This window comes from Pelecanus crispus, chromosome 1 (genome assembly GCF_030463565.1).
Source record: "Pelecanus crispus isolate bPelCri1 chromosome 1, bPelCri1.pri, whole genome shotgun sequence".
NCBI classification, from domain to species: Eukaryota; Metazoa; Chordata; class Aves; order Pelecaniformes; family Pelecanidae; genus Pelecanus; species Pelecanus crispus.
In genome coordinates, this window is record NC_134643.1 from 197,202,621 (window position 1) to 197,215,143 (window position 12,523).

Consider the following 12,523-nt stretch of genomic DNA (forward strand, 5'->3'; position numbering starts at 1 on the left):
AACGTTACTGGAGCATTCAAGTACCTGTAAAGGCAGTGAGAGAACTGTTGAATCATCCATCTTTTCTATAATCATCTTTGCCTTTATGAAACATTTTCTTCTTTTTTTGTGTAAATAAATTTACAATAATGCTACTACGGCAAATTCAAAATAAATTATGAACAAAACCAGCAAACAACACATTTATTTGATGAATATCTGTTTTGCAGACAAAAAGAAAAAGTAAAACGGCTTGACAACATCTGGTGATTCCCGGAGAATCTTATGGTGAAATACAAAAGTTACCTTGTGGGTTTTGTCATGCTTTAAAACCACAAATTGGTGATTACACACAGCTGCAAGTATTCAGAGCTGGGCTGAAACCCCAGTTAACAACAGAGAGCGAGCTTGGGCCAGTGAGAATGACTCAGAGACTTTGCTTGCCATTTGTTAGGATAATCGTTTCTTCAGGGAGTTTGCAAAGACCAGGGGAGTGCTATTGGGCAACAACAAGAAAAGAGGAGATGCTGCCCGTGGAGGATGGAGTGGGAGAAGGTAGGTTCAGGCAGAGGACTGTCAGTCTTAAAACAACTCTCCCATAAGAAGCCCAACCCTACGTGCCCTTTAACCCGCCTTGCGGGTGCAAAGGAAAAATCAGCACGTGCTTAGTTCTCTGGCAGTAGGCTGCTGTCTTTCTCAGAACTGGCTTTCTGAGTGGAAAGATAGATTTCCCAATCCCACCCTTCTTTTTTTTTTTTCCAAAACAACAACAATTTTAAAGGAACAGCAGCATTGCTATGCATTAGCCAGTTACCAGTGGCACCCCACTGTAGTGTCCAGAGCATGCACAGGTAACTTGACAGGCGCACAGTGGGAGGGCTTGCTGTGACAGCCTAGGAGGAGCAAGACTCAGCATTTGGCCACCAGAGTCCAACCCTGCCGTTTGCATGGTCTTTTTGATGGGTGACATTTTGCAGCTGCTGCCGGAGTGCCAGATCTGACCCGCAGGGTGATGTGAGCTCCCTCTTTCCCAGGAGCTGCACCAGCATGCTGCGTTGTCGGCGTTTGGCCCTGCGCGGTGTTCGTACCAGCTATGCATTCCCATAAGCTGTCAGCTTGAAATGCTGTTTAAAGCATTTGAGAACATGTCCACGCTTGAGGAGTGATCCAAAGCTAATCAGATGTAATGAGTCTTTAAATTGACTTAAATGAGCTGGAAGTCAGACCTCTGAAACAACTGCTGCTCAGGTTACTTACCACCCCTGTGCTAGGGTAAACTCCGCCGCGTGAAGCACGTTCGCCCTGAAGCAGTGATCTGTCAGCGTTGGAGCCGCAGTGCTACAATATCTATCTGCAGCTTTGGTGAGCCTCTCAGCATGGGAGACCCTGGAGAAACGGGAGATCAAATGTACAGCACAGCAACGTTCAGCAAGCATTCCCCTAACCCTCAGCAGGAGTGGTTTGAGCGTGGCAGTAGCCCTCAGATCAAATAAGTACTCGGGCTAGTGGCATTTTACCTTGTTTATTAAGATAAAGAGGGTTCTGAAACACTTCCTGGGGTTTGCTGTGGGAGTTGCAGGGTCCTGCACAAAGCCCTGTGACCCCTGCATCTGCGAGGGGGTTCTCTGTGCTGCAGGAGGGCAGAGGGGGGTGAGCCTTGCTCTAAGCCAGATGCTACTGCCTGCAACCTTGTCTCAATGATGGGCTGCATTCAGAACAGCTGCTGTAACACATTAGATGGGCTTAGGTACATCTTACATCTAAGACAGCAAGGTGAACCTCTTCCCTCCCAGCTTGTACATTATTAGATGGGTTATTGGCTGCTCAATGAATTGTCAAAACACTCGTGTTGTCCGTTTGGTGCTGTAGTTGATTTCCAACATGCATAGTTGAGTATCACCAGTCTGCAATCTTTACCCTGCTTCCCTAGCCCTCTACTGAAGGATGGGGTTGAGCATCATCTGCCAGCAGGCATTAACAAGACCTTATTTCACTCACATTTCTCTGTGTCTTCTGCCTAGACAAAAATTGCCCTTACTGCTCTCAGCACTGCATCAGTGGCCACACGGTTCTAACGTGTGCACAGCGATTCCTTATGTTCCCAACATGTAGTTACAACCTTGCACTAAGATTTTACCATTGTGAGATACAGAAGGAGTGATCAGAAAGGAAATAGTAAGCACTGGTTGTTCACACTCTTCACAAGGGCAACCTCGTATCACAGATGTAGGTGCAAGTTTTCGTTCCACGTGGGTACGTGCCAACGCTTGGGAAGAGGGCAGCGGTGCAGTCTTGCCAGGGCACAGGCTTTAGGAGCGCGGCTCCTTGGAGTGCTGGCCCATTGCGCTCCAGTGTTCACGTCTGCAATCACTGGGATGTCTAGGACGAAGTGAGAACAGGGTTTACCTCTTGACAAAGCAGAGGAACCAAACCAAGTTTTACACTGAACCTTCACATGTCTCTGCATTGTCTCCAGGACAACTTGAGCCATGGAAATTAAACTTACCTTGCAGACCCTCTAAACTACCCAGGACAGCAGGTGGAAAAGCACCAGAGCCAACACCAAGAGAAGGAAATTCTCATATTATGAGCTTTCTCAAGATTTTCATCCAATTTTCTGTTCAAGATCCTACTGTTGAAAACCAGATACGAAGTGTTAAGTCCTACTCAGATGGTTTTATTTCACAATTTATGGATATTTAATACAAATTACAATATGTACGGATCTAAAAGCAAATAAATGGAAAAGAACTACCAGTCTAAAAAATGACTGTAATTCAGAAAAAAAATAGGCTCATTCTGCAACATGGTAGTTAAATGATTTGCATCAAGCTGTTATTACTGTTCATTTTTAATTGTTGTTATTAACAACTTGTGGAAAATAAATTTTCAGTATTCCATTTCTTTCAGTCATTTGTGTTGCTCTTTTGTTTCACTCAGATGAAAGCAGCATGCCTTATGGTTCAATCACTTTCCACTTTCTGATTCCTTCGCTAACTCAAAGTCATCTGGTAAATTACATGACAACATACAGATGAATCATGACTGCATTTTATGAACTCTTAAGAATATCTGTGCTCATCTTAAATTTAGTAAAATCTTTTAGTAAAAATTTTAATCTGGGGCTTAAGCCTGGTCGGCAGCATTGTCTTTGTCTGCATTAATGTGTCGTGGTGTGCTATAGAAGTGGATCTGCAGCAGGAAGCTGTTGGCACTGAAATCCAGTGTCCACACTGTCCGGGTTGTGGGGGTTTACTCTGAAGTAGCCTTAGCCTGGATGCACGTTAGCAGTTGGAGCACGTCTGTCCGCTGGTTTGGTTTCACACACTCCAGGGGCGTTCTGCAACTGAAGCGTGGCAATTGGGTACCATAGGGAGAGTTGCTTAAAAACATTCTCCTGATCCAGAACAAAGCAGTAACGAAGGCACACCCGATGAAGTCCAATTCCCCATCACCTTGTTGTTTCTGTTCTTACATTCTCGTAACTGAAGTACTGACAGTTAAAATCAAGATGAGAAAGATTTAGTACTTGAAGAGTACAGACAGCTAAAAGAACATGCTTGATCATTCAAGGTCCAGAGAGTTTTTCATAAACACTCTCCAATGAAGTCCTGAAACTTGCTGAAAAAGAAAACTCTGGTTATTCCATGACTGAGATCCGTATGTTTGCCATTGAATTGTTGGCTGGCTGTGCTCAAACAACTTGCGACGTTAGCTTCAGCTAGTAGAAGCAGGTGCAACTCCAGTTATCACGGTGCAGGTTTGGCGACTGGCAGCAGCAGAGGGCTGGCTATTAACTTACAGAATTCTTTTCAGCCTGTACTTTTTTCTTTCTAAATCAGCAGGTTTCAGCTGCCCTGACTGTTCTCACCATCTCCACTCTCGCTGTCAACAAAGAATGGAGTCCTGATTTTCATGGCCGAGTATTTTAGCGAGTACCACATCCCATGCCACGTAGACCAAACGATGCCATTGTCATGGGATCCATTGTACCTTCCTGTTCTGTAGTATCGTCCATTGAGGTTTACAGCATGGCACCTTGTAATGACATAGCAGAGGGGAAAACAGGAGATTGGGTTTAGCATGGGAAGACATTGCATCATTACAGTGAAGTACAATTTTCACACAACATACATTTAGAAACACCAGGGCGGGATTCATTGACAGGTTCAGACACCTAGGTATATCTCTCTGTACTGAACCGGTTATCTGAAGTCCTACTATAGCCTATGGAGAGCTGGTTAATGCATTTAGTGGAACCCAGAGAAGTATGTGGGTCATCCTATAGTAGACACCTAGGCTGGTCAGATAATTCAACCTGTTGACTCCTTCAAGTGTATTAACTAGGGACGTGATTCAGTTGCCCAAACAGAGGAGTGTAGCACCATTTGGTAGGCTCTAGCTCAAGTGTCGGCAGCTACGTATTGACACCTAAAAATGCAGATGTCTTTTAATCAAGGTAAATCCCACTATTGAGGTACATTTTTGTAGCTCCACTGATTTCAATCACTGCACTAAAGCAGCAAAAAACTGAGAACGGTGTGTCCATGCTCCCAGACCTGAGTCCCTGTCTGTTGATGTGTGGGCTATGCCCAAGTAGCAAACATACTATCAGGACTCTTAAGGGGTAGTTCATCCCCTAGACATGCTCCACAATAGAGAAATGTCCTTTGTACACACTTCACCTTGTAGTGGCTATAAATGTTTTCTTTCCTGGCATATAACCAAAAGGAATATATAAGGAATTTTAATTTGGCTCCTCTCCTTCCAGTTCATTCCTCCCCATGCACTTATTCTAGCCCATTTACTTAAAATGAATGCAACTTACCTGTGGCCCAGTTTCTTCAAATGAATGCAGCTTACCTGCTTTGCTTCATAATGAAAGAAGCAAATTGCTTTTCTTTGAGGATCTGTAGGTGTGAAGGTCTTAGATTTGGCTGTGCGAGGTGGCAAACGCACACAGCAACCTCCAGCTGCTGTAAGGCAGGCAAGTCCTCTCGGCTGTACGGCCACCCACGCTCTACGCATCCAAGAGGAATCAACTGTTTTCCATACCTGTTAAACCACCAGCCGCCCTTGTTCTCTAATGCACAGTTGCCTGCCAGGAATCGATCGTGATCCTTGTCAGATGTGGTGAACGGCATCCCTCTGTGAGAGGCTGACCACTGATCTTCAAAATTGCTCCCACCAGACAGAGCGTCGCCAGCGTTACCAGAATAGGTGCCAAACCATAACCTGTAATTGTCCTGCGAGAATATGTGAAACACATCTTTGATATCAGCTCTTTCTCCCCTTCCTCCCATTTTTGAGATCAAATTTGCTCTGGCCGTTGTATCCACTGTCAAAGGCATGACTGTTGAAGTCAAGGGTGACTTTTGGCCCCATGCTTTAATGATCCTAGTGTAGATCAATATGGGATTTAAACTTCCAGAAGGGATTGCTAATTACTGTTGCTGCTATAAAGGGCTTCAGGCTTTATTGTCTTTCAATAACCATTTGATACACTATACAACAAGCTGGAAGGTTCTTCCTAGCTCATCAAGAACAACTTGGCAGGAAACTGTGCCAAGTAGTTACCTTCATAAACTGATCAGCTGTTCAGCTAGAATAACTCCTTAGGAATTTTGCTCCTCCAAGAACTAGATGCCATCTGATTTCTAGCTAAATGGTCCTGTCCTGGTAGGAATACTTAGAAGAATAGTTCCATTGTGCACAGCAAACAGATCTAAGAGACATTTGATATGAGATGGATGATTACTTTTGTGGTGTGGGCTTTTTCCTGTCATCATATTCCACTTTTGTTTATGAAAAATAGCAGTAAAGTATTAAAATTAAGCTGCTCAAACTTTTCATAAGAAAAACACTAATTGCAAACTGAGCATAATGCGTACATTTCTGGAGTGGTGATGGAGTTGGAACTAGGACTGGTCCATGCAATGGAACTCATGTCCTTGGGTATTAGGGCTGTTCACCGTGGTGTTCTGAAAGGCAAGCCTGCAAGGAACAGCACCTGCATTGAGCAGAACGCTGTCTAAAGCTAGAACGCAAACATGAAAATACAGGGGTTTTCTCTCCTTGGGCTTTCACTACTTAGTGTAGTGCTACAGGTACCTCTCTTCAGGATAGGAACTTACAACTGGTCTTTCAAAGCTTTGATTAGAGTTCAGTGCTTAAAACAGTAGAGGGGGTTTGTTCTGGTGTTTGCCTTTTATGACAGCCTGAAACACTCTCCTAGGAAGTAGGAGAACAGGGTTCAGTTTCCTTGCAGAGGTTCAAACCCTCATCTCCCCCCTCATGGAAGACTCTTTTAACCATGAGGCTGGAGGCAAACGCACATGGGAACCCCTGAGCCCTGCGGCAGAGAGCTGCCCTCTGTGCAGCAGCGGAGTTAGCAAGAGAGCAAGCAGGATCCTGTCACCCAGCAGCTTGGGCACTCAGCGGTTGTGAGGAAGAAGTCCCAGGTTTACATCCCTGCTCCCAGTGCTGTTTGTCAGTCAACCAAATCAGGAATCCCAGGGAACCAGAGCAGGTAAGTTTTGCAGAGCTGTAATTACAACCCTGATACTGAAGTCTGATGCTGCACATGCAGATACCCCACCCTCACAGATAAAACAAGCAAATGGCCACTCTCTCCATTACCTGCTCATTCGCAAGCTGGAAATTTTCATAGACTGCATAACGTCTTTCCCCATGCCAGTCCATCAGGTCAATCTTTAATGAGTTCTCTCCTAAATACAAAGCAGTGTCCTGTTAAATGGACGATCTAATGCGAATTGGAGAAATATCTGTGGAGGGAAAATACTTGCACCTCTAGCGAGCAGGTCATAGATGTGGTCATTGCCCAGCCAGTATTCATCATTCTTGCCCTGGAATTTCCCAAATCCCATTTTGTAATCATCCCATTTCCTGCAGTGAGAGGCAAATATCAATTTCAGCATGTGAGGGAATTAGACAGTTTGTGAGACCTAGCTATGGTAACAAGTAAAACTTCAGCAGACATTGTTTTCTAAAAGTATCTGATTCATCGCAGGCTGAGCTGAGATTTGTCACTCTGCCTTAGAAGTAAATACAACTCACAGCTTACTTCTTCACATGCTAAACCTGTGCACACACATATATTGGGATCAAACCTTCAAACTGCCAGGTGCAGTGCTCGCAGAATGAGGTTGTCAGTCAGATGGAAAGGGAAAGCAGCAGCTGTCATACTGGTCTTCAGCAAAGCATCTGATACTGTTCTTCAGCAAGTCATAATTCAAATGCACTCCTAGCTGAAAATTAATGTTGCAGTCTAAAATATGCTACAAACTTGGATGTATGATGTGGTATGCTGAAGAATTAGAACCTGAATAGAAGGGGCAAACAAAAGCTTCCAAATGAAGTTAAAAGGAAAATATCTGGGTCAGATTTGTGCTCCTGTTCCACTTAAATCTATTTTTGATTCATTGACCACTCTCACCTCTGCTTTTTTGCAGGATCACTTTTGGATGTGGCAACTTGTCCTTCAAAGATACATACTTATTTTTCAGCAGCATTCTCTGGTTTCATCTTTCTAAGAGAAATCTCCTGCTGTTACTTTCTTGTCATCATTTCATTCTCTTAAAAATCTCCTCTGTTGTTTATGTATTATCTTTGATATTCACATATACTCCCTGTACATCAACATCTCCAGTTTTACTAACGCTATGTTTATTCACTTTCTCATGTTTTTATTAGGGATATTAATTCTGCCTGACCTCGATGCTAGTCAGTGCTCCTCTTCAGGATGTTTTTCATTCACCTGTGCTGAGAGCTGAACTACCATGGCTAGATAGCTACCGCTCTCCGGGCAAGCCAGCTTAGAGCCAGTTGAGGTAGCTTTGCAATGGACTGCACTCCCTGTAAGAGACACTAGCCATGCCCTGAAATTGTGTGTGCTGTGATAGATAGATCTGCATGGGAATGTTTCTTCTTGTCCTGGTTTCGGCTGGGATAGAGTTAATTTTCTTCCTAGTAGCTGGCACAGTGCTGTGGTTTGGATTTAGTGTGAGAATAATGTTGATAACAGACTGATGTTTTAGTTGTTGCTGAGTACTGCTTATGCTAGTCAAGGACTTTTCACCTTCCCATGCTCTGCCAGGTGCACAAGAAACTGGGAGGGGGCACAGCCAGAATAGTTGATCCAAACTGATCAAAGGGCTATTCCATACCATATGACCTCATGCTTAGTATATAAGCAGTGGGGAGTTGGCCGGGGCAGCAGCGATCGCTGCTCAGGAACTGTCTGGGTATCGGTCAGCAGGTGGTGAGCAATTGCATTGTGCATCACTTGCTTTGTATATTATTATTATATTGTTATTATTATCATTACTGTTTTACTTTATTTCAATTATTAAACTGTTCTTATCTCAACCCAGGAGTTTCTCTCACTCTTACTCCTCTAATTCTCTCCCCCATCCCATGGGGGTAGGGGGAGCGAGCGAGCGGCGGCGTGGTGCTTAGTTGCTGGCTGGGGCTAAACCATGACACTTCTTTACTTTGCTACCAGAGTATCTCTCCTCCTGGAAATTTCCAGGTGAAAGTCACCTCTCTGGGGTTTTTGCATAAAAAACGATCTGGACCGGTGCTTTGGCATCTTTTTGAATGATCTGAATGAGGAAATAAATGTTGCACCATGCTGAAAATTATTCCCGATATGAGAAGAGATAATATGTTCAATGCCTATGTGCTGGCAGCAGATACCTGCCAGTTTGGAGCCTTCAACAGTCTCCAATAATGATAAAACAAATATGCACACACACTTACTTAAATGCAGAGAAGCCATGGAAAAGGTGTTATAGGTCCATTTTGAAAATGGCCTCCTGCTACTAATATGTACCCCCACCTTGTCCTAATGCACAGAGTTATCATCATTAAAGCAAAGCCTTGCATCTCCTGCTTCTCAGATGTTGGGTTTTGCCAGGCAGCAGGATGGGGGGGGTGGGAGCTGGAGGCCTAACCGCAAGCCCTGTTGATGCAACCATGGCGCACCCACCTGTTGAAATTCTCCTTGCCGTTACTCCGCCGCTGAATGACGGTCCAGCCCCCGCCGTCAGACATGTCACAGTATGCCAGGAAAGGCTCTCGGTCTGCTCTGGGCCTGATCCGGTAGTAGCCATTTTTGGTCTTCTTCCGATTATACAACGCAGAGCAATCTAAGCAGAACAGTATTGATTTGTTAAATGGGGCAGGGGGAAAATAAAGGGGTATGTGCAGCCAAGAGAAGACATTGCTGAGAAGCTGCATGGGAAAAGGACACTTTGCCAGCCTGTGTAATACAGCTCTGCAAGCCCTGCAAAACCAAAGCAAATGGTTCAGTAAGGTAGTAGCAACACTGGTTTGCAAACTACTGGGCCTGACGAAGAGCAGCAAGACTTGAGAGTCTTTACAGCCATGCTCTCTGAGGGAGTCATTCCCAAATCTTTGGTGAGATATGGGACAGCTGCAGCTCAGGCTGGAGCTCTAGCACAGGAGCGATGCAGCACCAGGACTGGCTCTGTCAGCAAGATCATTTGCAGGGAAGCTAATTTCCATGTGGAAGGTAACCTCAGCTGTACTTCAGATTAGATCAGGGCCCAAAATTTCTAAAATAAGAGGCTAAATACCTGTGACCAGCTCTACCAGGTGAGTGTCTTTCAGGACCTCAGTGCTTCACACTTTGAATATAATGCCCATGAAGGAGAAAAGCTTGGCCACAGGCCACGATTCCAGTTATGACCGTGTTCTCAAAGTGACACCAAGTAACATCGTATGCACACCTGCTGCTGTGCTGCAGAAGTGATGGAGGAGCTGAGGAACAGGGAGGCTGGACTCCTCCAAACAGGTTTCAGTGCCTGCAGCTGAGCCAGGCATTCTGGGCTCCCGTAAGTCACTTGGGGAAAATGGGCTTTTCAAGAGCAAGACCCATCTCTTCCTAGAGCAGATGTCTAATGTAGGTCTGATGGAAAACAGCTGAGAGGTGCCTGTTCCTCTCTGCACCAGAGTCCCAGGTGAGAAGCCCAGCTGCAGGCATCTGTGTTGTACCTGGGTGGTAGCTGCCTAAAGCTGGGCCAGCTGACTCCGGCCCCAGGGAATGTCTGCTGGTACCAGGGCCACCGGTCTGCCCTCTTCTTCCTATGTATCTGACTGCATTTTAAAATGCAAACCACTTTAAAAGTTATAAAGCTTTTAGCAGAAATAAAATATGACACATGGGACACTGCAGGGAGAAATAAACATTGTGGCAAGCTGAAATTTCCACGTATGCTACTGCAAACCGTACCTTGGTCATAGACTATCAAATTTCCACTGGTTGTGGGTAAAAGCACCTCATGCTGCACGCTCCTGTTGCCTGAGAACAGCCCACTTTTTGTTCTATGGTAAGTGTTCTCCAGGATGTCCTTCAGTTGCAGTTCATATAAGTAAAGCAAGTCTTGAAGGTGTTTTAACCTTTGTCTTAATTTATTGTTGTCTAGGAGGCAGATATCTTTTTCCTGTGGAGAAAATAAAACAAAAAACCCCCACGCTTCAGTCAGTGGTAAGAACAGAGAGGCAGAGAGAGAAGGAGTTTCTGTCTCCCCTTTATCCTAACATGTCACACTTCCTCTGGGGATCAGGATGATTTGATGGTGGTCTCTGAGATATACGAATCATTCACAGCATGGGCTGTTGAGTTGAACCCAGTGGAAAAGGGTTTTCTGCAATGATCTTGCCACTGCTCAGAGCATCCCAGAATATGATCAGATATGCAGAAAATTACTTTGGACAAAAAACATTTGTCTTGACTCCCATTTAATGGACTCAAAGGGAGCGTTTCCAGACAATGAAACTGCTCAGCATAGTAAGAGGGGGGAAAACCTGCTGCACTGCAGCCAGGCCAAACCAGCGAGGTTCCAGAAACATCTTGTAAAACTGGAAGATAAAAGAGCTGATACTTGATGCAAATCAGCGGAAAGCAGTCAGTCTACCAGGATCAGTGGAGTAACTTCAGAGCCGCATTACCATAACCAAGACCAGAATCTGGCCCACACTGACTGGGATAAACATTTTCAGCAACAATCTAGTCTGTGACTGGTGTTACTCCATTAAAAACACAACAAAACAGAGCAAAATCTCTTCCAAGACTACCAAGAAAACCTGTGCAATAAGAATCAGTTGCTATTTTTGCTCTGAGCAAGCTGGCTTGAGTGATACCAGGTCAGGACCAGTTCTAGACGTAAATGAAATAAGCAGTTGCCCAAGACAGCAGACTGACAAGCGTGCCCAAACGTAGCCTCCCAGCTGCCTCTTCCTTCTCCTAGGCCTGTTGGTTTTCCTTCACAGAGGATTTCCATGCTGGAGGCACACAGGGGCCTGCTGCAGACAGCCCTGAGCTTGCCAAACTCTCCTTACCAAGCTCTGTACCTTCTTGGGATGGCCCAAGAGTAACTTGCTCATCAGACTATGCCTACCACCTCTTCCCCTTCCTGCTTTTTAAATTGCAATGAATAAATGAAGGCAGTTTTCCCTGAGGGAATGGAGCGAGTATTTCTTCATTGGCCATAATATCATTTTTTTTTCTTTAAGGGGCTTTTGTTGTTGTTTTTAATTCTTGGCAACGTCAGTCCAGCCATCCAGAGAGCTGCCCATCCTCTAATGCCATGAAAACCCTGTATTACCAAGACAGCAAGAGTGTCTTGATACAGCTGCAGGCAGACACCTTTTTGCTCTGCTCTTGGAGGCCCACATCCCTTTTGTGGGGCAGCACCTACCTCTACATAACTGGGAATGATAAACGATTGAGAGGTTTTGCAGACACTAGCTAAGAGATACACACCGAAAGCCTGGGTGCAGGTGAGCCGAAGCTGACCAGGAGAAGGAGCAGCAGCGCCCAGGGCATCATCATCACGCTCATTTCTTATCACCTGAAAAGAAACATTGACAGGTTGCACTGCAAGTTTCTTTCGTCTCTCTCCCAACTTAATCCCCCCTCACACTCATGTTTAATTCCCCAGAAAATGCTGCAAGGTTTGTTAAGGAGTTTGCTTGAAACTCCAGGCAAGACGAAATTGGTGATGTTGATCCCTAAGATGCATGTTAGGGAGAAGCTGAAGCACCAGTGCAGTCTGCTGACAGGGGGACCGAGGTTTGGGTCCAAGCGCCTGCTTCCCTGGAGAAATAAATACCTGGCGTGACTCTCCATCAGCCTCTGCCCCTTCTCCTGAGTGCCCACGCAGATGGGAAGTTACTCAGCAATAATGCCTCCTTGGAGCACTCCTTGCCAAACTGGTTGGCCAAAATCACACAGTCCTTATTCAGTCCAAACTCCCCAAAGTTAAGAGGAATTTTGTGTCCTAGTTCAGTGAGCGTAGGCATTGCCCCTCCTTGGTCCATGGAGAGGTCTTTCAGGACAGGATTACCTTGGAGGCTGAGGGCAGAAGTCACACATGGGACAGCGCAGGCATGGGATAGTTTTTGCTTGGATTTCAGTGGAAGAGATCTCTGCTGCTGACCTGACCCAGATGGTCATTGGTCTGCTAGAAAAACTGCTAAGCAACTGCCACTGGGAACA

The 12,523-nt window shown here is 45.2% G+C and overlaps 1 protein-coding gene across 1 annotated transcript; it reads right to left on the minus strand.

The window, feature by feature from the left end:
- Positions 1-3,827: 3,827 nt before the first annotated feature.
- LOC104029415 (fibrinogen-like protein 1) lies at positions 3,828-11,866 on the minus strand. The gene is made up of 7 exons (XM_009480753.2): positions 11,789-11,866; positions 10,256-10,466; positions 8,990-9,149; positions 6,788-6,885; positions 6,619-6,707; positions 5,035-5,225; positions 3,828-4,017 (listed from the first exon to the last, which is right to left on the minus strand). The coding sequence occupies exons 1-7, from the start codon at positions 11,864-11,866 to the stop codon at positions 3,828-3,830; spliced, it is 1,017 nt and encodes a 338-aa protein (XP_009479028.2).
- Positions 11,867-12,523: the final 657 nt, after the last annotated feature.